Raw genomic sequence first — 24398 nt, forward strand, 5'->3', positions numbered from 1 at the left:
TTCTTCTCTGGACACACTTTGACACACCTAAATACCATCACGTGTCAGCGTGTCCGTCTTATTCTTAATATATATTCTTAAAATAAATTTAGATATAGTATATATTATTATTTATTAAAACAAAAAATATTTTAAATACTTGATATAATTAAAATAAGACATTAAAAATAATTTAAAAAATTAATTTATATTTTAATATCAATAAAATATTAAAATGCCATTACGATTTATCTAAAAAATACTTTATATTTTATATGTATGTGTGTCCCCGTGTCATGTAAGATTTTCAAATTTGCGTGTCGACGTGTCCCGTGTCGTGTCGTGTCGCGTCCCGTGTCCGTGTCAGTGTCCGTGCATCATTGGAACGAATGAAAGCATCTCACCAATCCAATTTGACTTTTGGTAAATGAAACTTAAAGATTAAATATTAAAGACATATAATTTTAGAATAATTTTTTGGGTATTACATTTGATACTATGTACAATAAAGCCCAGAGAGAGAAACGCATACAGAACCACACAACTAATAAAACCACCCAAGAACACTGGTCCACAGGCCTCCGAGCTCCGACTAGGATAGGATTCATTTGGCGGCGTCGCAGCGAAACCGCCGGTGGAGGCGAAGGAAGGATCTCTTCGGCAATTTGGTAATATCACTTTTTAAATCCAAAATTTCTTGGATTTTGAAGGAATCGGAACCCAATTTCAGAAGGAATTCAATTGCATGATAGTTTGCGAGATTTTCAGCAACTAAAAATGCAGGCCATGGATAAGGTTACGGAAGAGGTGGAGAAGGTGAAGAAGGAATGGGACGAGACTTGCAGGAAGACGCAAGAGCACATCACCGAGATCGCACAGTACGGCCGATCTGGCAGGCCCAACGACCAAGAGCAGAACTCGCTTCCCAGATTGAACGCCATTGCTCAGGATGGTTTGGCTCTACTTTCTTCTTTGATCTTCAAGCTCGATCTCCTCGCTCCGCAGTTGCCAACTGATTCAGAGGTCCAATCTGCTCGCAATTCGCTTGAATCATGGAAAACCCTCATTCAAACGTACACTCGCGCACTCTCTGTGTGGATTTGTTTTTGTTTGATTTATGCGTTGAATTCCAATAAGTTGCTTGCAATTTTTTGTTTTCCAGTTTGCGATTGAATCTGAGGAATGCAAATATGCAAGCAAAGGCTAATATGCGGAAAGCTGCTCAGGAGGAGGTAATATGTTTACCTTTTTTCTTTCTTTCTTTTGTTTTCAATTTTTTCTATTGTTACACTGTTTTTGCTACTCAAATGAAGCGATGTTTGGAGAATGTTGACTTTGTGATGAATTGAAGATATTATTTATTTAATTATTCAATTATATAGTGCGTGTTTAATTATTTAATTATATAGTGTGATGTTCTGCATTTTGGAAATTGCATGTGTGTGTGTGTTTTGCTATTTGATTATTTGGAATGTAATGTGAGGGCTTCTGGTTTCATATGATGTAGAGAGCACTGCTTCTAGGTGGGGGAGAGGAGTCCACGGCTCGAAGACGCAACTTACAGTATGTCTATGTTGCTATCATTAGCTGCGGTCAATTATGCTTTTCTTGTTTTTATTTATCATTCGATGCCATCTCGTTGGAAGTTCAGTTTGCAAGTTGCTGGGATTATGTATTATAGTTCTAAATACCTGATTTTCTTCCAGGACAAAAGCTGGAATGACATCTGCTGCAGAGAGCATCACTGAGAGCCTTCGTCGAACTCGTCAATTGATGGCTCAGGTTAGTAGCTAAGGCAACATAATTTTGTAGACGTAGATTTACTTTTTTTTTTTAGCTCCCTAGTTGTACTATAATGTTTCTTGGTCATTATCTTATTCTGTCATTGTTCTTTGCGTATTCAACTATTCATGAATGTGGTACTTGTATGATTGATTGATAAACAATTAAAATACCATTTATGTTCTTGTCTTCATGTAGGAAGTTGAAAGAAGCACAAGCACACTAATGACTCTTGGTGGGTAACATTTACCTCCCTCTTGAGCTGACTGTTGATATTTTTCGCCCATGGTTTTTATAGTTCAACTTTATGTTTATGCTCTTTCTTTTTCCCATCAAGTGGTGAATATGAGAACTGGGAAGCATATGAAAACAAAGGGGAGAAAAATGCATAAAATGATTTTAAATTGGCTAAATAATTTAACACAAACCAAGTAAGATCTAGCATAAGTACATATGAAGGTTTCGTTAAACATGAAGAAATCCTGGAAACATCTAGGTTGCCTATCCTACCTATGTACATTAAATTGTGTTGAACTAGTTAAGGTTATATAAATTTCCTAGAAAGTTTAACAAGTAATTGTGTCAGAATTGATTTAAATTTTCTGTGACTGTATTTCAAAATGCGGGGGTGCAGTTGGAGTTTTCTGAAGTTTAAGTTCATATTGTCATTATAAATTTTGATATGTTGGAAGAGAACTGTTGCCAGATTTACTTTCCTGGTGATATTAAACATTTATTTAACTGATAGGCTTTATGTGAGAGTGAAGAAGAAAGTAAAGGGAAAGGTATTCAGGGTTAGTAGGTAAGGAGTTAGAATGAAGGAATACGATGGTTGTCTATATCTTGTATAGATGTTTAAGAGAAAACAGTAGAGGTTGAGTGTATAAACCCAAATTTTGAGTAACTCGAAATGGAAGCTGGGGAGGAAATTTGCGTGTTACTTAACTGTGTTAATAACCTTTACTTTCTTTCATATTCCTCTTACTTTCTATGCCACCCACCCAATTCAAACATACGAATCATATGATGCTTGAGGATATCTTAATATGGTTCCAATAAGGTCAGTAACTTCACAGATTTGCATATTCACCTCTGGCCTTTAAAGTCATGTTAGAAAACAAGGTGCTAGGCTAACATATCTGGTTACAAAATTTTCAAATTTGTGTCAATTTCTTGCATCAGTTTTGAGCACTATTTAACCAAGTCCCTTTAATTTTGACTCTACCAAATATCAATAACTTTGTTTTACAGTTCTGAATTAGCTTGAGCTTCTCATATACATAAGTCACATATTACATCGCAGCTCTCTTCTCTCTAATAGGAGTATGACTATATGCATTATAATATCTGTTGGTTTTTCTGTCTTTCATCTCCTTTGAGGTATCCTTTAAAGATGCTGTTCTAACTCAAATGCTTGTTAGAATTTCAATTGAATGATATTTGTTATAACTTGATGAATTGAAGTGACCATACTGTTTTGAGAAATATGATCATGAGCAGTGTGAATAACTCTGTTCTGGAAATTTGTTTTGCAAAATTGTTTCGATATATAGATGAATCAACTGGAGTATTGAGAAAGGCTGAAAGTGAATATAAAGGGCACCGCTCCCTGTTGATGAGAACACGGAATTTGCTCTCCACAATGCAACGTCAAGATGTTTTGGACAGGTATGGAAATAAAAAAGGGAAAATGGATTGTATACTCCATTGGCTTCGTTTAGTCTTCTTTGATCCTGATGGATTACCTTGTGCTTTTCACAGGATTATAATGGCGGTTGGCTTTTTATTATTCTCCCTTGCCGTTCTTTATGTTGTTTCCAAGCGGATTGGACTGCTGACGTTGCAGAGAAAGGTTACTGAAGCCATAAAGGCTGGTATGGCCGGGAAGGCGGAACTTAGACCACAAGATATTGTTGATAAAATAAATATTAATCATGTTCGTAATATGGAGGCTCCTATAGATCAAAGAATACACGATGAACTTTGATGCATTTCTAAGGAGCAATAGCATGTTGTCCAGGCTTGTTAGAATATGCATTTCTGATGTTAACTAGGAAGCTTTAACGTTTATCTTAATATAATTCCTTTTGTTCATGTTAGAGTCTAGAGGCCTTTCAGCATGAGAAACTTGTCAAAAGTGTGAAAGTATGTATAGATTGTTGGAGAAATAAGAAAACAGTTAACCAGTTTTTAAAATGTTTGAGAGCTTATATTTAAAATTTTAAATCTCAATCGAGACTTTACCACATAGGAGATTAAACTAAGGTATAGTATATGGTCGTCTTATGATAACTAGTGAATCTAACATCATCAAACACGGCCTAGTAGTGATTTTTTATTTAAATAAATAAAAATTTTCATTGTTTCCAGACTATGTAAATATAAAAGGAGTTGTGAACATAGCATTTTGTAACACCTTATTGCAATAAAAAAAGCTTCACATTTTGCAATATTTTATTGCAAAATAAGCTCAATTTCATAATAAAGTTTCTAGTAGTTGATTAAATACCAATTAATTAAATAATAAAAAAATGGAAAGAAAGCATAGTATTAGTAATTGTAGGTAATAAAGTAGAAATAATGTGTTAAAATTAATAAAAAATATTATTCATACATCAAACACAATTGACATCTGTATAAAAATATGGTTATTACTAATTAATTATATATTTAAATTATTTTTTAATTAATAAAATAAAATAATGTAAAAAAATACCGGTATTTTATTGTTAAAAAATATTGGTAAAAAAATTATTTATTATAAACTGCGTAGATGTAAGGGGATTGAAAATTAATCTATTCAACTTTTAACATATCTCCTTCTTTCTTTCTTATTTTTAACTGTGTGGGAGTTTGGGACCGCAAAGCAGAGAGAAGAGGGGGGACGAGGCTATGTGAAGTGGATGAGGCAAGAAGGAAAGTCTGTGGTGTGCTGTGGCCATAGACAGAGACAGAGAACACACAGATGATGGCAGAAGTCGGTGACCACAATAGCAACACCACCACATGTGCTGCAGTTCTCAACTCCGTACTCTCTTTCCCCAATTCTTCCTTTTTCTTAGGTTTTTCGTTTTCCCGTGCTTTGGTTGCTTCAATATTGAACATATATGCCCATTTCCCAATTTGATTTTTCATCCCACTTACTTTGCTCACCCTTAATTCGACGTTGAATGTGATTATATTATGTTTGATATCTAATGTTCAATATGTGCTATCTTGGACCCTTTTGATTTCTTGCTAGCTTAGATGCTTCAGCTTATATCATTACTAGCAATTAGTATCAGTTTTAAGTAAACCTGAGAAAATACATGTATTCTGCTCATGGTTTAGGGTTTAGGTTTACTTTGGCTTTTTGACCTTTTCGTATATTTCAAGGTGCAAGAACTTGGATAAGGTATTAGGTAGCCTAGATAAAGATCAAACCTCCAACATCTTCATCACATCCCGAGCTAAGAGATTCGAGCCAGTGCTGGTTAAGTTGCATGCTCATTGGCCTGAACCGGAAGAAATGAAATATCTCTTAAAGATGCTTGGGCTACAATCTTAGTCAATTTGTGTTTTTTCACTTTACTAACAAACTTTGTCACTATGAGAAATTAAATGGATATTGGGCTTCCTTGCATGGGATGAAATGTTGCTTAACAGCTTTAAGCATTGCAGTGTACGATTGAATGCGCTTTTGATGTCAGAGAATCTAGTAATCCTGTATTGTTGATTAAGTTTGTTAGCTTATTGATTTTGTTTGACAATGTGTTAGATGGAAGAGACCTCCTTTTGCTGTGAACAATTGCCAGAGGGTGAATGCATTGAGGCTCAGAAAGAAGAAGACGGTTCACTAGTTGAGTTGGATTGTCAAAATGGCTTTTCTGAAGGAAGAAAGGAGTTCGTCACACCTGCTGTCGGAATGGAGTTTGAGTCTTATGATGATGCTTACAATTATTATATCTGCTATGCCAAGGAAGTCGGATTTCGTGTAAGGGTGAAGAATTCATGGTTCAAGCGAAACAGCAGAGAAAAATATGGTGCGGTGCTTTGCTGTAGCAGTCAGGGTTTCAAAAGAATAAAGGATGTTAACCACATGAGGAAAGAAACAAGAACTGGTTGTCCTGCAATGATAAGGATGAGGTTGATGGACTCTCAGAGGTGGAGGATACTCGAGGTCACACTTGAACACAACCACATGTTAGGTTCTAAGATACACAAATCAGTTAAGAAGATGGGAACTGGAACCAAAAAGAAGTCATTGCCGAGTTCAAATGCTGAAGTGCACACGGTTAAGTTATACCGTGCACTTGTGATAGATGCAGGAGGTAATTCTAGTGCAATCTCAAATGCTAGAGAAGACAGAACTTTGTCGGAATTTTCTAATAGGTTGAACCTTAAAAGGGGTGACACACAAGCCATTTATAATTACCTGTGTCGTATGCAATTGACTAATCCTAACTTCTTTTACTTGATGGATTTCAATGATGAAGGGCATTTGAGGAATGCATTTTGGGCGGATTCTAGGTCCAGGGCTGCATGTGGTTATTTTGGTGATGTTATTTACTTTGACAACACTTATTTGTCAAGCAAATATGAAATCCCTCTCGTGGCTTTTGTTGGAATAAATCATCACGGGCAATCAGTGTTACTTGGTTGTGGTCTACTTGCAGGTGAAACAATAGAATCTTATGTATGGTTGTTCAGAGCATGGATTACATCTCTGTCTGGTTGTTCTCCCCAAACTATTATCACTGATAAGTGCAAGGTTTTGCAAAGTGCCATTGCAGAAGTTTTTCCCCAATCTCTCCACCGTTTTGGTTTGCCATTAATCATGAAAAAAGTACCAGAAAAATTGGGAGGGTTGCGCAACTATGATATGATTAGGAAAGAACTGATTAAAGCAATTTATGAGACATTGAAAATGAATGAATTTGAATCAGCATGGGCATTCATGGTTCAACGTTTTGGAGTTGGTGATCACGAATGGCTTCGTTCTCTATACGAAGATCGGAATTGTTGGGCACCGGTATATGTGAAGGATACATTTTTTGCCGGAATGTCTGCAACACGACCTGGTGAAAGCTTTACTCCATTTTTTGATAGATTTGTGCACAAACAGACTCCTTTAAAGGAGTTTCTTGATAAGTATGAACTAGCTCTCCACAAGAAGCACAAGGAAGAGGCTCTTGCAGACATAGAATCAAGAAGCTCAACCCCCTTGCTGAAAACTAGATGTTCTTTTGAATTGCAGCTCTCTAGAATGTACACTAGGCAAATGTTCTTGAAGTTCCAATTTGAGGTGGAAGAAATGTACTCTTGTTTCGGAACAACACAGTTACACGTGGATGGTCCGGTCATAATTTTCTTGGTCAAGGAGCGTGTCTTGTGTGAAGGAAATCGGCGTGAGATTAGGGACTTTGAAGTTCTGTACAGTAGGACAGCAGGCGAAGTTCGCTGCATCTGTAGTTGCTTTAATTTTTATGGATATTTATGCCGGCACGCATTGTGTGTGCTAAATTTCAATGGGGTGGAGGAGATACCTTCCAGATACATTCTTTCAAGGTGGAAGAAAGATTACAAGCGCCTTCATATTCCTGATCATAACACTGGTGTTCCTGATGATATTGACCATTCTCAATGGTCTAATCAGTTATTTAGAAGTGCCTTGCAAGTTGTTGAGGAAGGGACAGTTTCTGTGGACCATTACAATGTAGCTTTGCATGCTATTGAAGAATCACTAAATAAGGTTCATGATGTAGAATATAGGCAGATATAACTTCCTAGTTCCAACCCACCTTTTTCAATTAGAGTTATGTATGTTAACTTGTATATTTCTACCTGCTTAGAATTGTTTAACTTGGATCTAGAGAGTTGTGTATAGCTAAGATTAAGATGATTTTTGGGTCAAACCCGATGTAACTTTCTCATGTAATTTTCTGCAATATCCTGATCAATCTAATTTTTATTTTATTTTATTGTTTTTGGGTAGATTTCAGCATTTTTTTTTTCTTTACATGGTGACATATTGTATGGTTTTGTAAAGTGAATCAAACTCCTAAAATCATTAGACCTTAGTTTCCCCCCTGTTGCATGTCACAAGCATTCAAAGTTGCCAAGTATAAACCATCGATCATTTTGGTCCTTCAATAAAATGCACCAAATATACAGAAAATATTTTAAATATTAGATTTCCATGTGTTTTTCTTTTTTGTAAGTTTGCCAGTTTGGTTACTCACACAATAATGTCTTTATATCAAGCTATCATCTAAGATATTATTACATATTCTATTAAATAATTTAATTAAATATATCAAATGATTAAGTTGTTTTCGTATGACTTTAAAATTATGAGTTCAAACCGTAAAAACAGCCGTTGATATAATTATTAGATTAAATTGTGTATATTACATATTTTTTTGCGTGTGACCCTTTCCCAAATCTTAAGTTAACGTAAGATACTTATAAATATATAAATAACATTTGGGTAGATTAGTACCGGTGTGTTGTTAGAACCTTTATTTTACTGCATTGCTTATTTGCATTGTGATTCAGCCTCCAGGAGCAAAGTCGAAGAGAGGGGCAAAATTGTAATTAGGCGAAAGACGAAGCAAGCAGTTTTTACTTTTTAGCATAACAAGAGACGAGAGAAAAGAGAGGGCATGACAAGTTGTTAGAAGCAGCATGTCCATCAACAACAACAACGACCTTAACGAGAATACGGTTAGGGTGTGTTCTCCTTCTACCAACGATAAATCCTTCTCCCTCACCACGGTAACTAACTAACTCTATCTTCCATTTCACTTTGCCCTTTTCTTTTTCTCGTTTATTATTATTATTAGTCTTAGAAGTAAAGGAAGGGTTTGTGCTCGTTTTGGGGGGAATTTCTTGTTAGCTACTTCCTACTTAGCTCAATTAACTGTCTTGTTTTCACTGTTGAAAAGTAAAAGAGAATGATGAATCGATCCTCGTTTTCGTTCCCATGCCTTCAGATTTCTGCTGGTAGCTTTGGAATCACATTTATTAGTGGATTATGGATCATTAAATAGATCATGCTTTTGTGTATGAAAAATTCTTGTGTGTTCATGGAGATTTTAGGGTTTCTGGATATCCAGCTTGGCTCTCTATGATGTTCTCAATTTGAATGGATACTAAAGTTTGGTATATCTTGTTTTGAATTTGACAGTTTATATAATTATGTCTGCTTTTTCCAGATAGATGATGGATCTCCAAACAGTGATCAGCTGCTTGAGGTTGCGGATGAGCAAAACATTCTTGTGAATGGCTGCGATCAGTTATTTGAGATTGATGGAAGTGAACATGAGAATGGGAGGGATGAAACAACAGTGGTTGATGGTTATGCTGGAGAATCTCAAGGGAAAGGCTACCCTCCGCCGGTTGTGGGTATGGAGTTTGATACTTATGATGATGCTTACAACTATTATAATAGCTATGCTAAGGAGATTGGATTTGCTATTCGGGTTAAGTCGTCATGGACCAGACGTAACAGCAAAGAGAAGCGCGGTGCTGTGTTGTGCTGCAACTGTGAGGGCTTTAAAACACTTAAGGAAGCAAATAGCCACAGGAAAGAAACAAGAACAGGTTGTCTGGCGATGATTAGGTTGCGATCAGTGGAATCTAACAGATGGAGGGTGGATGAAGTCAAGCTTGAGCACAACCATTCATTTGATCCTGAGAGAGCACAAAACTCGAAATCACATAAGAGGACAGACGGTGGGTCGAAAAGAAAACTCGAGCCAACTCTAGATGTTGAAGTACGAACAATCAAGCTATATCGAATGCCTGTTGGGGATGCATCGGGTTATGGAAGTCCAAATTCTAATGAAGGAGGAACTAGCACCAACCTTAATTTTTCTAGGCATTTGAAACTTAGGAAAGGTGATACAGAACTTGTTTCAAACTACTTCTGCAAATGTCAACTCATAAATCCCAATTTCTTCTATGTTATGGACTTGAATGATGATGGACAACTGCGGAACATTTTTTGGATTGATTCTAGATCTAGAGCTGCATATAGTTATTTTGGTGATGTGGTTGCATTTGACTCGACATGTTTGTCAAACAATTATGAGATTCCACTTGTTTCATTTGTCGGTGTTAATCACCATGGGCAGTCTATTTTGCTTGGATGTGGTCTGCTTGCAGATGAGACATTTGAAACATATAATTGGTTTTTTAGGGCGTGGCTTACATGTATGTCCGGCCGTCCTCCTCAAACTGTTGTTACAAACCAGTGCAACAAGGCCATGCAAAGTGCAATAGCGGAGGTTTTCCCGAGAGCTCACCACAGAATTTGTCTATCACAAGTCATGCAGAGTATTCTCGGATGTTTGGTACAGTTTCAGGAATACGAGGCAATTCAGATGGCATTGTCTAGAGTGATATATGAAACTAAGACAATCGATGAGTTTGAAAGGGCTTGGGATGAACTTACCCAGCATTTTGGATTAAGAAATCATGAAAAGCTTCAATCCTTGTATGGTGAACGTGAGCACTGGGCTCCTGCTTACACCAAGGACACGTTTTTTGCTGGAATTTCTGATCAAGAAAAAGGTGAGTCCGTGGTACCTTTTTTTAAGGGTCATGTGCATCAGCAAACTTCCTTGAAAGAATTTTTTGAGATTTATGAACTAGTTATGGAGCAAAAGAGAAAAACTGAAGCTATTGATGATTTCAAGTCGCGAGATTCTAGTCCTTCACTGAGAACAAGGTACTACTATGAGTTGCAACTGTCCAAATTGTACACAAATGCAATGTTCAGGAAGGTCCAGGAGGAGATTGTGATGATGTCCTCTTGTTTTGGCATCACAGAAAGTCAAACAAATGGATCTTCAGTGACATACATGGTTAAGGTACGCCAAGGCGAGGAACTTGTCCAAGATGCAGGGCATGTGGAAGTCACATATGATAAAACCGGAGCAGAAGTGCGCTGCAGTTGTTGTTGCTTTAACTTCAAAGGCTATTTGTGCAGACATGCCTTGTCTATCCTCGATTATAATGGCGTGGAGGAAATTCCTTGTCAATATGTTTTGCCGAGATGGAGGAAGGATTTTAAACGATTGTATGTACCTCACCTTACCTCTTATAATGTTGATATCACCAACCCAGTTCAGTGTTTTGATCATTTGTACAAACGGGCGATGCAAGTTGTTGAAGAAGGGATGATATCCCAAGCTCATTATATGGTTTCTTGGCAGGCTTTTAAAGAGTCTTTGAATAAGATTCGCCTTGTATCAGATAAAATTGAGTAATTTAATCAAGAATAATACATATCAAATGTTGTGCATAATTTGTTATCCATTTCTTCAATTACACACACAGATGGTTCTTTAGTTGTGTTCAGGCAAAGTTTGCGAAAATTATGCGACTTTGTGGAATGTGTTTCCGGTAGCCTAGTCTAGCCAGACAGTTGCATGTCAATTTCGGCAAAAGATAACAACAGCTGCTGCTCATGGATCTGTTAATTTGTCTGATTTTTTTGTGTGCATATCGCATTTTTGTTTTTGATAAAGTGATACTTCTGAACCAATATCAACCTCCTTCTAAAAGTGCATTTAGATTTTTCAAGTTTATTCCAACCCATTTATTTTCTGTTGCACTTGTTGCCTTTTTATCTACAAAAGTTTAAGCTTCTCTTTTACATCACTTAATAAGTTAATATTGAGTAGCAAACTAGCAACCCCAATGATTTCATGTCTTTCAACACCACTGTGGTCAACGGTGTAAAAAACCTTGTCCACCCACATAAAAAAAACTTGCAGTATGCAATTTCTTCCTGCAACTACAGCAACAATTAGTGGATACGTATAGATTTAAGATTTGGACAATTCCTTGAAATTATAAGGTTAAGTTGAGATATGAGAAAACATTTCTCACACTACTACCCCCGTAAAGTTACTGTTGTCCTTGAAATTTTGTAATTCCTACAAATTAAATAATGAAAAAAAAAAAATCAAAATGAACTTTCAACTTTGTTAAAAGAATATAACATTATTTAAAACCATTTTATGATCTTCGGAGGTTATAAACGTTTCTGATATTATTATCTATCAAAGGAAACCTTTGTTATATATAGGAATATGCTAATATTTTTTGAGGAATTAATAATATATTCAGTGAAATGTTTCAAAAAATAAATGGAGTAATTTGTTTAAAAGAAAGAATAAAATATTTAGTACTATTCGAATTCCGCCTTGTGGGCAACCTATTGGCCAGCGATAAATTTTTAAATAGAGCTCATCTTTGACCTGTCAAGTCGAGATTTAAGAGATATCGTGAAAAATTAAAAAAATAAAATATTTAATATTATTAATCAATAGAAATTCAAAATGAGAAATCTGGTAGATAAATTTTTGTTTGTTGAGAATGTAAAAATGTTGAAGATTGAAATTACGCGTGTGAATATACATATATAAGCACTAATTTTATAATTAATTTTTTAGTTTATATATAATTTTTTTGTCAAAAAATTATTTCCTTGCAAAATTTTCATTTTTTAATTTTATTTATTTTGGCACAATTAATTAGTATTATTACAATATATTACTATTGGAGTGTTAGAAAAAGTTGAAACTTGAAAGAAACGAAGGAAGCTGAGAAGAACGAGAGGAAACTACAGTTGACACTAACACACCTCAACGAAGAATACAAAGCTCCGTCTTTTCTTCTCTCTCTCTCTCTCTCTCTTCACCTACCATTCAACCATGTCTGCTCCTTACTCTGTAATCTCTCTCCCTCTCAACTCAATTCGATTTCAATTCAGTTTAATTTCAGTTTTTTTCCCCTTGGTAGCAATTCAGATCTCATCGCTTGCATTTTGCATGAATTCCATTTGCTTCCATTGTTCTCTGTCTCGCTTCACATTCTGATCACAATTACACACATCTAATTTCACCTACAATTAGATTCATTTTTCATCTTACAATCCGCGAGAAATCGTTTTTTATGTTGGTGTTCTTGCTGTGTGTGTGTATGGGGAGAACGGGGATGGGGGTGTTTTAATTTTGATTTCGTTCTATTAGCTGCATATTTTTTTTTTTTCATTTTTTGGGAAGTTTTATTGCTTGCATTGTAAGTGATGTTCATCGTGCTTCTGCTCCATGATGTTATCAAAGCATGAAAGATTATACGATTTATCTTAGACTCAAGAACCTTGTCAATTTGGTCTCCAAAAGAAAAAAAAAACATAGATTTAATTTATAGTTTGGATCAGGTGTTTTCGGCTCCTTGAAAGCAAAGTTCTAGGTTCTGATTATAAAGAAAACAAAAACAACTATGAATGCTGTAAAATTTGAGATGGTTATTTTCTTCTGTAAGGGAAGTTCTGAATTCTGGTTCTGTAATGTGTGCTCTTTGTTAGGAGGCCTGCCCTTCTGTGAAGAACATCCTTCTTCTGGATTCCGATGGGAAGCGTGTAGCGGTCAAATATTTCTCAGATGACTGGCCAACAAATGCTGCAAAGGAAGCTTTCGAGAGAGTTGTATTCACCAAGACTCAGAAGACCAATGCTCGCACTGAGGGTGAGTGATTGATTCCTTCACAAGAATCGCGGCATTTCTTTAATGTTCTGGGGTATCACAAATGATTTTGTCATATACCATATTCTAGGATCAATAACCTTTCATGTTTTGTTAAAATCTTCCTGTGATTCGAAACGGATTTCTAATTGCTACTCTGTATGTGACATCATTTTCTAGATGTATTGAACTCACTTTTGTTTTCATTATTGGTTTTCCCATTTGACAGCTGAGATAGCAATGTTCGAGAATTACATTGTTGTTTACAAATTTGTTCAAGACCTTCACTTCTTTGTTACTGGAGGAGATGACGAAAATGAGCTTATCTTAGCCACAGTCCTTACAGCTTTTTTTGATTCCGTTGGCACTCTGCTCAGGTTGCTTTCTTATACTTAAATAGTAATCTATCATGTACATACACGCCTAACGGCACTAGAGATTATCATTATTTGCATACCAGTCCTTGATTTTACTGGGTTTCCTCCTTTTCTCCTTCAGAGGCAATGTGGACAAGAGGGAAGCACTTGAAAACTTGGATCTCATCCTATTGTGCATTGATGAAATTGTGGATGGCGGGTAGGCTTGCGTTTTCCATGATAGTTATATCTTTTCGATTGTTTGTTGTTAAGATTTCCCTTCCAAACTACAGACTAAAAGTGCCATATGATACCAGAGAGTAAAATTCTCATATGCAGTTAATAATTGCAATGGTGATTCCTTTAGTCATAAATTCGAAAACCATATTTCAAGTGTTATCCTGCTAGGAAGGAACATAAATACCACAATTTGGAACTTGCATAGTTTGTCATGATACTTTTCAATTCTATACACTAATAGTTTGTCATGTACTCATGTATTGAGCTTATATTAATTTTATATACCACTAGATTTAAGTGCTAAATATGATTCACTCAATTGTTGTGTTAATGACTTGTGCAGCATCATTCTTGAGACTGATCCAAATGTTATTGCTGGGAAAGTTGCAAGTAATAGTATAGATTCTGCTGCTCCTCTGTCTGAACAGGTACCATTCACATTTCATTTTACTACCAGAATAGAATATTGATCATTGAAATGAAATTCAATCTTTATTTAACTGATATTCATTCTGTTGCAGACACTAACTCAAGCATTTGCCACAGCAAGGGAGCATTTTACAAGATCCCTACTTAAATGATCCATATGGTTTTTCGCAATGGAGGAAACATGTCTGTTGGTCTCTTAGAAACGTTTATAAGAATCTCACTTGTTATTGTATTCTGAACCTGGATGATGATGACGCTTCAGCTGTGAAAAGTTACTTTTGCATGAGAATATAGTTCTATTTTTTTTTTCTTCTTCTTTTTAAACACTTATATTCATGTGACATTTGTTTATTTACCTACCCATTACATCTATGAAAGGACATTTCATATAACCAGCTCTACTTGCTGGAACAAGTTCTTCTTGTTGGCATATTTTTGTGAATATCTCGTTTAAATGAATTTTGTAGTTTATACTAGTTCTAACTCATTAGAGTTGGTTATATTTGGTAGTAAAAAGTTTTATAGATATACTTTATGTATGTAGTTTTTCTAATTTACTCTTCATTCTAATTATTTTTTATTCCCATAGTGATTGAATAAAATTTTCATAATAAGGATAATTTGAAAATAAAATATAATTGATGAGTAGCATTATCGACAAAGAAGTAACAATCTATAAACATTTTTATCCCTTTTTTTTCCCAAACATAAAAAGTTGCTAGATAAAAAAGTTTGGCGTTTAAGTTAGATCTTACGATGACAATAATGACATAGTAAAACTATATTTTTTAACGTGCTAATAACAAGTGCAAAAATGCTAATTTGCTATGGGTCATTTTTATTTGACTAATTGGAAAGTATAAATTTTCACTAGTATCGTATTTTTCACTTCCCTTCACTGTTTGATAACAGAAACTTTCTACATATCCGCTTAACTACATCTTCAATGAAAGAAAACAACAACAAAAAAGATAATCATTGTTCTCCAGAAAGATAAAAAATTGATCTATATGGAAATTTTATTTATCTGGTTTTTATGAATAGTATTATACTCTTGGAAGAATCTCAACCTTTTGAGAATAATGTGGCAGTGACAGTGACAGTATTTCCTTAAATAGTCATCAACTAATCACATATTTCTCATCCTGCCATAGTTTCTGATTAGAGCTCAAGAACTGCTTTTTCAACTCATGCCTTTTCAACTTCAGACTTGGAAAAACTTGTCGCCTCCAAAGTCTAAATTGTTGTAATGTCAAAACATGCTTGAGCAATCATATTATCTTCTATCGTATGAGAAGAGAGTCCGGATCAATATGTAAACCTTCGCTGGAAGTAGGAGGCAAGTTATTCCGGGACACATTTCTGTTTCCCCGGACTTGCGCATGAGTCTCTGCTTCGTGTTGAAACATCTTCACTAATGTTTGAAGCTCAAGCATCCTAACCTCAACCTGGCCCTCATTAATAGGTTTCTTCAGGCCAAGGTACGCCAAGCCAGCCGCAATCAGCACCGCTGTTAAAAGGATAAGGACGGCCGCGAAGACACCAAATGCATATGGCGTGTTTTCTCCCCCAGGCATTCCATCAACATTGATCCCAAATAACCCTGTAACGATGGTAAGGACAACACCGACACCACCAAATACAGCTAAATTATGGGTCACCCGAAGGCTTCTATCCTGGATAGATATGAGGATTAAAAAAATCATCATATCAAAGATGTGGAAAATTGTGCAAAAATGTTACTAGGCAGTGCTTGAGAGTTAGAAGCATCCTAAATGAAAGCTCAGAGGTGTTGGTACCTGCAGCCAAGCTCGCACATTGCTCTGCATAACATCTTGAATGGTAAACAAGCGTCCACGGACTGCTTCTTGCTCCTCAATCATTTCCCTTGTACTCTTTTTAATTTCTTCTAATAAGCTTTTCGCTGTGTTTCCTTTCAAATGTTGGAGAAGCTCAAAGACAATCTCATCTCTTGCATGGAGTGACCACTTCACTCTGATAACCTGCATGGAACACAGTAGTCAGAGGGTTCTTCAGACTATAACTGTCAAATCATAAAATCATTTGAGTCCTCTAATGACGTAACTAGGCTAAGTGAGAATCGGCATACCTGTCTTGATAACCTTCTGATTTCTTGATTTAAAATTACGCTAAAAAGATTTAAATCTTCATAGTTTCTCCTAGCCAAAGGAAAAAATAAAAAAATAAAAAATAAAAAATAAAATAAACAACTTAGTGTAAAGACAAGTTGTGGAACTGAAACAAACTTTTAGTATTAGTACTTGTTCATAAACTTCAGTTCAATCTCATCTGCTGCCCCAAATATAGATTTACGGAATAACCTGAAAAACTAAACAAGAAAAGTTAAACAGAATTACATGAGTTGAAGATTATATAAAATGCAGTAATAGAAAAATAACTGCATTAGATTATGCCCACATAAGCAGAAGTTCACAAGTTAAACATTGAGACAAAGAAACTATATACAAAAGAGAAAGGTGAACAAGGATGGCTTTACTGATTAGATGCTAAACATGGACTACTTTATCTGTTCTTTTACTAAGTTATGATGGCATAGGTTTAATATTTAAAGTAAATGAGGAAAACTTATGTTGAAGATCTCATAGTAAAGGCTAGAAAGATAGAATGCATGACACCAACACAGTATTGCTTCATATGTGCAAATCAATTATGTTCTGCAACAAATATAAAAATAAAATAAAATAATAATTCAAAGAAAGTTCTGTTACCTATCATCCCACCGAGAAAGACGGCATGCAAGATGTGCTATAATGTCATGCGCTGTTCTTGGCATGTTATATCCTCCAGCAGAAAGAAGCTCCTAACCAAAGTGCAGCACTGAGTGAATTACATATTTCCAAAATAATGCATACAATGAACCAGTAATTTATCCCTTTGATTAAATAAGAAATGTTATTAACATGGGAGAGAAGCACAGTGAAGGAAAATTCTAGCAAGAATAACCTGAACTTCTGTGATACCGAGAACGTTTATCCGGGACACTGATCCTTTTATATGCATTGCAGTTAATAGGAACTTTTGTGCTTGCCAAGATCTAACGACAACTGGAATGTCATCTTCTTCATTAAAAGGATCACCTGCCGATTGGCCCAATAGCTCAAATAAAAGCCCTCCTGCAACTCTGACTGGGACCTATAGAGAAGAGTAAATTCTAATCAAACATTGAGTTAAACGCTAGTCCAGGACTTAATTTTAGAGAGAAACATGCATTTTGTCAATTTGCTGTAAATGTTATATTATATACGATGAAAGGGTTCCTGATTTACTCTCTACCTCGGTTAATCTCTAACATAATGTAAAGTAAAGAAATTCAAGATATAAGATTTCATTTCAAATCATATTGAACTATATGCAAAAGGAAACGACTTACTTTTTGGGAAGAAAAGTAACCTTTTTGAAGATCATGTCATGCAACTTTCATATACCAAATACTTGTTTTCAGTTGTAGAACTTTTCTAGTCATGCTTTATTTTTGTATACAGTAGTAATATATAGATATATCTCAACAACATGTAGATTTTCACAAAAGGATACTAAAATCACATCCTATTTGTTCAGTCAATGGCACATTTTGAACATTTTGTATATACACAACCTCGTATGCCCTTGGTATAATAGTGCATGTAATTCAAGAGAAGGTTACCAGTAATTACACCATTACTGCTAGCAGCTATGAATGCTGAAAATGCATCGTACCTCATAGAAAAGGTGTTTCATCTTCTCACTTATTAGTTTACTTTCATCTCTCAAAGCTAAACTAACAGCAGGGTGTAGCCATTTAGCATTAATGAGCCAAGCCTCAACATTGGGATGACCTGCACAAACATGGCACCACCATATAGGCCCAGCTGGGTACTCCCAATAAGGAGCTGCCAAATCTGCTACAGTTACTTCATCTTCTTGATCCTCGATTTCAATTTGATGATAACCCCAGTCTGCATCAACCTGAACTGTTTGAATAAGTTGCAGAATTCTTTTCCATCCAATTGGTACCCAATGACCACCCTCGTATTTTCCTGCAGCATTAAATTGGCCACCCTGAGAAACCTGGCTCTCTTTGTCATCATCGGAGGCACCAAGCGAACTGTCCCTCAAGGAATTTACAGATGAATGATGTGAGAGATTATCTTTATCTGGCCTGCCAGAAGCAGCATGTGTTAAACCTTCTGAAGAGCTGGACCTCTTGCACTGATGAACATCCAAATTTAGTTTGTCTGAGATCTTCAATGGGGACCTATGTTTAATTGGTTTTTTTCGTCCTTGAACAAATTCGAAAGCACAAATAAGCCCATCTGTCCAAAGGTTATTTCCAGGGTTGGATTCTCCAGTATTATAGGTGCTATTGCTTTCTGATTTTTGATGTTTTACTGAGGAACGTGGTTGGTCTTTCATGTAACTCATTTTCTCAGCTCTTCATGAAGCTAATGTAGCGAATTTACAATAGACCTTTACTTGAAAACCACTCTTATATGAGCAAACTTCTACACAAAACATGCTGTTTGAAAAGCTTTTGATTTCAACCATGGGTTCGACAACCAACAGCAACCCCACTGATTATTTACAAATCAATGCTGCAATCCTCAAACTGAAGGGAAAGGTGTTAGTTTTAAATATAGCACAATCGGATATTCTAAAATCAAAGAAAGATTGAGCAATTAACTATCTTAGAGAACTATCAAACAGAATTTATTGGCGAAAGCACAAGAATAAACAGAACTTCAAGGCTCCAGCTTAGATAATAGTACATTAGATTAGGTTAGGTGTATACTTTTTAAGTTAGATTCCGGCATATCAAACTACATTATCTCTGTTGATACTGCATAGTGTATTTATTGATCAGAATTCAAATCATCTCTTAATTCCACCAGAAAGGCATAACCATAACCATTTATTTTAACTAGTAATGCTATTGCTTGACCAATGAATCAATCAACCTATTCATCCAACAACTGTTTCTCGTTCGTTCTTCTAAAGTCGCACCAATTCAAATCATGCTTCAAAAAATAGAAACAAAACAACAAATTGGCAACTAGAAGACAAGGAATTAACAATCTAATAAACAATAAAGAAAAACGAAAACAAAAAATTATATATAAAAAATATAAAAAAATAAGAAATGGAAACGGAACGTACCAAGGAGGTAGATGAAAGTGCGAAGTGGCTCCGAATCCTGAAAGGAAAGTGAGCTTAAGAATATAGTTGATTGATATGAAAGCAAAGAAACGCGCACCTTGCGCACGTAAAGGGAGAATGATGTTTAAGTTGCTAACGTACGCCATATGCACATTGTAATTTGGAGGGTGCCATGCGCAATGACCATATTCTGTTCCACTCTTTATGGGGATTTGATTAATTTGATATGTGATTATGGATATGAATTACGTTAATGCATAAACTTTAAAGCTAGATTCATCGAAGCAGCTACGAATTAGTAATTTTATTTCATTTGCAGATTCATACCCTAACAAACAACCAACAACTTGGTCCAGGATGTTCCATGATTCCATCATCCATGGATGATAGGAGTTGCACCAATCTGTATTTTCAGCAATTTACACTTTACAGGGATTTTTATTATAATTTAATTTCGGGATCCCTTAATAATTTGTTCGAAAGACCATGAGTTCCCTAATAAAAAAAAATATATCTTTTTTTAATATTTAATTTTGTAAAATTGATTATTTTTTTTTAATGATTTTTTCGGAACATGTTTATCTAACAAGTTAATCATTAATATATTTTTTATTTAATTTTTTAAGTAAAAATAATTTTTTTTGGTGGCTTAAGTAAAAATAATTTAAAAATTAATAGTTATTTTTAATTTTATATAATAAATTTAATCAATATATTAAAAATAATAAAAATATAAAAATATAAAAAAAAACTAAACGATTTGATAATTATTTTCAAAGACAATGAGATTCCTAATAAAAAAAATCAATCCTAGTTAATTTTTAATCAATAGTTTAACATGTCACATAAGCTTATTCTGTTAGTATAGAAAAAAGTATTATAAAAAGACCAATGAGTCTCACATAAATAAAGATAAGAGTCGGAAATGATATTTTTTTTCCTTGAATCTCGTTGTCTTTCGAAAAAATTATAGTTTTTTCTCTTTAATTTTAATGCGTTAACAAGTAAAATAATTTTATATGTATATTTAATTACGTAATATTACATCAGCAAAAATAATTATATTTTACATTAATTATATTACTGTATAAAATATTTTATACATTCAATGAATTAAAATTAAATTCTTTTTATTATTATTATCCAAACAATTAATTTGATAACAAATTTACACATAATATAATTATAAAATATATATTAAAAGTCTATATAATAATATAAGTATTTATCTAATAAATAATTTTTAGCTGAATTAAACCTTTTTTTTTTTCTTTTTTGACAGTTTGAAGATAGTCGTGAATAGAATAGGTGCTCTCTTAATCCAAAAAAAAATACAATAATGTTCTATATTCAAGTGATTTTACTAATCAACTCCAATTAAGTGATTTAGAGTCACGTGCCACTATAACAGATTTTTCACATAAACCTCCTCTTCTTCATTTCTCTTTCACATAACATTCCATTCTTCTATGTTTACTTTGTGTTTTTTTCTAATTATTGTCTCTTTCTCTTCAGATTTTCGTTTTTTTTCTTTGATTTTCTTGTGTTCTTTTCGGATTTTATTCTCTTTCTCTTCAGATTTTTAATCTGCATTTGTTTTTTTTAAATCGAATAGTGTAATTAAAATCGTTTAGATTTTGTGTTTCAAAACAATTAATGATTCAAGTTCAAATCAGTTGGGGGCGATTTGGATTATTCTTCTTAATCGAATCAAGTGGACGAGGTTTGGATCATTCTTAATTTTATCTAGTTCCATTCTTCAATAATTTTGAATTGAATAGAATGGAATAGAATCTAATACAATTAAATAAAGTGATAATGAATTTGGATAGAATGCAGGAATTTTTGAATTTTAGAATGCACAATTTTTTATTCATTTGTTATCACACAATAGTATTGTTATGATAATGTTTCAGTTCATTCTTTAACAATTTTGAATTGAATAAAATGAAATAGAATCTAATGCAGTTGAATAAAGTGGTAATGAATAATTTCAATCTTTTTTGCTAGAATTAGTATTATTTATGAATTTAAATTTGGATAGAATGCAGGAGTTTCTGAATTTATAGAAAGTACAATTTTCAGTTCATTTGTTAGTACACAACGGTATTGTTATGAGAATATTTCAGTTTATTCTTCAACAATTTTGAATTGAATAGAACCAAATGCAATTGAATAAAGTGATAATGAATAATTTCATTCTTCTTTGCTAAAATCAATGTTGTTTATGAATTTGAATTTGGATAGAATTCAGGAATTTTTGAATTTATAGAATGCACAATTTTCGGTTAATTTGTTATTACACAATAGTGTTGTTATGAGAATATTTCGGTTCATTTGCATTTTAGGTGTGTTGTTGTTGAACAATTTGTCCTAAAAATTGGGATGACTTTCAAGACACTTGAAGAAGTTAGAAAGTTCTACAAAAAATTATTTCAAACTTGTTAGTTTTTCTACGAAAATAAGAAACACCACTCAGAAGGGAGATGAAATTAAGAATAAATTAATTACATATAATAGAGAAAGAAAATGAAAATCCAAAGTATCTCAAACTCTAAAGACAAACCCCTCAGCAGGAATAAACTGTCCAGCTAGGATTTATGTACATATATTGAAGGATGTTAGTCTTTGAATAATTTCTAAAGTTGTTTTGAATCATTCACATTCATGCTGTTCAGATCGAGCAGAGATGCTTAAACAACACAGGGAGCTAAGTATGTTTGTGCGTCGTACCATTGAAAATAAAGAAAAAGCCAGAATTAGACCGAGTAAAACATATTAGCCATTTGTAGCAGCAGTGAGTGGTCATTGTAAACTAAATTTTATTGAAAAAGATATGAAAAATTACATTACAAGGAAAGTACAGAAAGTTTCTGAATAAGATGATGCCAAAGAATTTGGGAAGTACTTATTAAGAATGAAAGAGAAGAATCAAAATTTCTTTTATGAGCTTAATCTTGAAGTTGATTACTCTATCAAAAATACATTTTGGGCTGATGCAAGAAGCAGGACTGCTATGAGTATTTTGGAGATGTTGTTTCATTTGATACGACTTACAACACAAGCAGGTAATTTTTGTCATTCTAGTTTCAGTTCTGGGTAAAAAACCTTAATAAGCCAAGTCAAGAATCATGTAACGTAAATACGCCAAAGCGAAAATCGTTTCAGCAATAAGCCAAATGATATTTTTATATAATTCGAACCATGCTGGTTCGAATTCCATTTCTACATAATTCGAACCAGCTTGGTTCGAATTATACACAAACACATGCATACACGTAATTCGAACCAGCTTGGTTCGAATTACACACAAACACACGCACACACGTAATTCGAACCAGCTTGGTTCGAATTACACACAAACACACGCACACACATAATTCGAACCAGCTTGGTTCGAATTACACACAGTAATTCATTGTATAATTCGAATTATGATGTTAAAAAATTAATAATTTATTTAAAAAAATTTATTAAAAAAATTAATAATTTAAAAATTAAAAAAATATATATTTTTATTTCATACGTTAAAAAAAGCTAACAAAATATTTAATTACGAGACTTCTTTAAAATATTAATGCGCTATCAATTCGAATTCCATACAATACTTTTCTGTCCATTTTTAATAGTTCATGAATATTTTTTAATAATTTTTTTTAAATTATAGTACAAAAAATATTTTATCCTATGCAAAACAATTAAAAAAAATGGCTTAAAAAATGTTAGGAGTACTATAAAAATTTGTAATGTTATAATAACTTAGGTAAATACATGCATGTACTCAAATTTTAAATAAAATACTCTACATAGTCAATAATAATTTAGAAATAAAAGAAAATATTTTATTCCATACAAAATAATTAAAAAATATATTTTATTCTATACAAAATAATTTTAAAAAATGGCTTAAAAGATGTTATGAGTACTATAAAAGTTTGTAATATTCTAGTGATTTAGGTAAATACATGATAAAAATATTTTTTCTTTAATTTCTAAATTATTAGTGACTATGTGGAGTATTTCTTTAATGTCCTAAGTCATTAGGACATTACAAATTTTTATAGTACTTCTAACATCTTTTAAGCCATTTTTTAAATTATTTTGCATAGAATAAAATATTTTTTTGTGGTATAATTTAAATAAATTTATTAAAAAATATTCATGAGCTATCAAGAATGGGCAGAAGAGTATTGTATAGAATTCGAATTGCTCACCATATCATTTGAATCAGAGTAATTCGAACTTCCCTATGCGTAATTCGAATCATATAATATCTCACCATATAATTTAAATAATTTTATTAAAAAATTATCATGAATATTTTTTAATAAATTTATTTAAATTATACCATAAAAAAATATTTTATTCTATGCAAAATAATTTAAAAAATGGCTTAAAAAATGTTAGAAGTACTATAAAAATTTGTAATGTCCTAATGACTTAGGACATTAAAGAAATACTCCACATAGTCACTAATAATTTAGAAATTAAAGAAAAAATATTTTTATCATTTATTTACCTAAATCACTAGAATATTACAAACTTTTATAGTACTCATAACATCTTTTAAGCCATTTTTTAAAATTATTTTGTATAGAATAAAATATATTTTTTAATTATTTTGTATGGAATAAAATATTTTCTTTCATTTCTAAATTATTATTGACTATGTAGAGTATTTTATTTAAAATTTGAGTACATGCATGTATTTACCTAAGTTATTATAACATTACAAATTTTTATAGTACTCCTAACATTTTTTAAGCCATTTTTTTAAAATTGTTTTGCATATGATAAAATATTTTTTGTACTATAATTTAAAAAAATTTATTAAAAAAATTTATTAAAAAATATTCATGAACTATTAAAAATGGACAGAAAAGTATTGTATGGAATTCGAATTGATAGCTCATTAATA

The 24398-nt window shown here is 33.3% G+C and overlaps 5 protein-coding genes across 8 annotated transcripts; 4 read left to right on the top strand and 1 right to left on the bottom strand.

The window, feature by feature from the left end:
• The first annotated feature begins 450 nt into the window (after positions 1-450).
• ATSEC20 (Sec20 family protein) lies at positions 451-3957 on the top strand. The gene is made up of 7 exons (XM_016342173.3): positions 451-1052; positions 1142-1211; positions 1487-1542; positions 1686-1761; positions 1960-1996; positions 3315-3429; positions 3523-3957. Exons 1-7 carry the CDS (start codon positions 757-759, stop codon positions 3746-3748), a joined length of 876 nt encoding a protein of 291 aa, XP_016197659.1. The 5' UTR covers positions 451-756; the 3' UTR covers positions 3749-3957.
• A 597-nt stretch (positions 3958-4554) lies between these two features.
• LOC107635980 (protein FAR1-RELATED SEQUENCE 6) lies at positions 4555-7721 on the top strand. Of its 2 annotated transcripts, none has more exons than XM_088483960.1 (2): positions 4555-4823; positions 5519-7721. In XM_088483960.1, exon 2 carries the CDS (start codon positions 5519-5521, stop codon positions 7520-7522), a length of 2004 nt encoding a protein of 667 aa, XP_088340086.1. In that variant the 5' UTR covers positions 4555-4823; the 3' UTR covers positions 7523-7721. The 2 variants fall into 2 exon arrangements, with proteins under 2 accessions (XP_088340086.1, XP_016195012.2); XM_016339526.3 differs by having other exon boundaries at positions 4555-4789.
• A 525-nt stretch (positions 7722-8246) lies between these two features.
• Positions 8247-11053, top strand: LOC148566615 (protein FAR1-RELATED SEQUENCE 8-like). Its single transcript, XM_088483959.1, has 2 exons — positions 8247-8517; positions 8958-11053. Exons 1-2 carry the CDS (start codon positions 8428-8430, stop codon positions 11013-11015), a joined length of 2148 nt encoding a protein of 715 aa, XP_088340085.1. The 5' UTR covers positions 8247-8427; the 3' UTR covers positions 11016-11053.
• A 1269-nt stretch (positions 11054-12322) lies between these two features.
• On the top strand, positions 12323-14719 carry LOC107638786 (coatomer subunit zeta-2). Its single transcript, XM_016342174.3, has 6 exons — positions 12323-12485; positions 13124-13283; positions 13510-13657; positions 13779-13856; positions 14220-14304; positions 14398-14719. Exons 1-6 carry the CDS (start codon positions 12468-12470, stop codon positions 14455-14457), a joined length of 549 nt encoding a protein of 182 aa, XP_016197660.1. The 5' UTR covers positions 12323-12467; the 3' UTR covers positions 14458-14719.
• Positions 14720-15115: 396 nt separating this feature from the next.
• On the bottom strand, positions 15116-19893 carry LOC107638787 (uncharacterized). Of its 3 annotated transcripts, none has more exons than XM_021120679.2 (9): positions 19808-19893; positions 19481-19517; positions 18044-18932; positions 17291-17479; positions 17056-17147; positions 16588-16647; positions 16416-16485; positions 16105-16308; positions 15116-15981 (listed from the first exon to the last, which is right to left on the bottom strand). In XM_021120679.2, the coding sequence occupies exons 3-9, from the start codon at positions 18746-18748 to the stop codon at positions 15589-15591; spliced, it is 1713 nt and encodes a 570-aa protein (XP_020976338.1). In that variant the 5' UTR covers positions 18749-18932; positions 19481-19517; positions 19808-19893; the 3' UTR covers positions 15116-15588. The 3 variants fall into 3 exon arrangements, with proteins under 3 accessions (XP_020976338.1, XP_020976337.1, XP_020976343.1); XM_021120678.2 differs by having other exon boundaries at positions 19622-19834; XM_021120684.2 differs by having other exon boundaries at positions 15675-15908; positions 19481-19891.
• Positions 19894-24398: the final 4505 nt, after the last annotated feature.

The sequence above is a fragment of the Arachis ipaensis genome, chromosome B4 (assembly GCF_059453495.1).
Source record: "Arachis ipaensis isolate K30076 ecotype BB chromosome B4, ASM5945349v1, whole genome shotgun sequence".
Lineage (NCBI taxonomy): Eukaryota > Viridiplantae > Streptophyta > Magnoliopsida > Fabales > Fabaceae > Arachis > Arachis ipaensis.

Bases quoted from the DNA above. Each gene is read 5' to 3' on its own strand.
- ATSEC20 (XM_016342173.3), top strand. From the start codon at position 757: ATGCAGGCCATGGATAAGGTTACGGAAGAGGTGGAGAAGGTGAAGAAG. The intron at 1,543-1,685 runs GTATGTCTATGT...ATTTTCTTCCAG, and splicing joins GCTCGAAGACGCAACTTACA to GACAAAAGCTGGAATGACAT. The intron at 3,430-3,522 runs GTATGGAAATAA...TGCTTTTCACAG, and splicing joins CGTCAAGATGTTTTGGACAG to GATTATAATGGCGGTTGGCT.
- LOC107635980 (XM_016339526.3), top strand. From the start codon at position 4,727: ATGATGGCAGAAGTCGGTGACCACAATAGCAACACCACCACATGTGCT. The intron at 4,790-5,518 runs GTACTCTCTTTC...ACAATGTGTTAG, and splicing joins GTGCTGCAGTTCTCAACTCC to ATGGAAGAGACCTCCTTTTG.
- LOC148566615 (XM_088483959.1), top strand. From the start codon at position 8,428: ATGTCCATCAACAACAACAACGACCTTAACGAGAATACGGTTAGGGTG. The intron at 8,518-8,957 runs GTAACTAACTAA...TGCTTTTTCCAG, and splicing joins AATCCTTCTCCCTCACCACG to ATAGATGATGGATCTCCAAA.
- LOC107638786 (XM_016342174.3), top strand. The intron at 13,284-13,509 runs GTGAGTGATTGA...CCCATTTGACAG, and splicing joins GACCAATGCTCGCACTGAGG to CTGAGATAGCAATGTTCGAG. The intron at 13,857-14,219 runs GTAGGCTTGCGT...TGACTTGTGCAG, and splicing joins GATGAAATTGTGGATGGCGG to CATCATTCTTGAGACTGATC.
- LOC107638787 (XM_021120679.2), bottom strand. From the start codon at position 18,748: ATGAGTTACATGAAAGACCAACCACGTTCCTCAGTAAAACATCAAAAA. The intron at 17,480-18,043 runs GTACGATGCATT...TCTTCTCTATAG, and splicing joins TGAAACACCTTTTCTATGAG to GTCCCAGTCAGAGTTGCAGG. The intron at 15,982-16,104 runs GTACCAACACCT...ATATCTATCCAG, and splicing joins ATGTGCGAGCTTGGCTGCAG to GATAGAAGCCTTCGGGTGAC.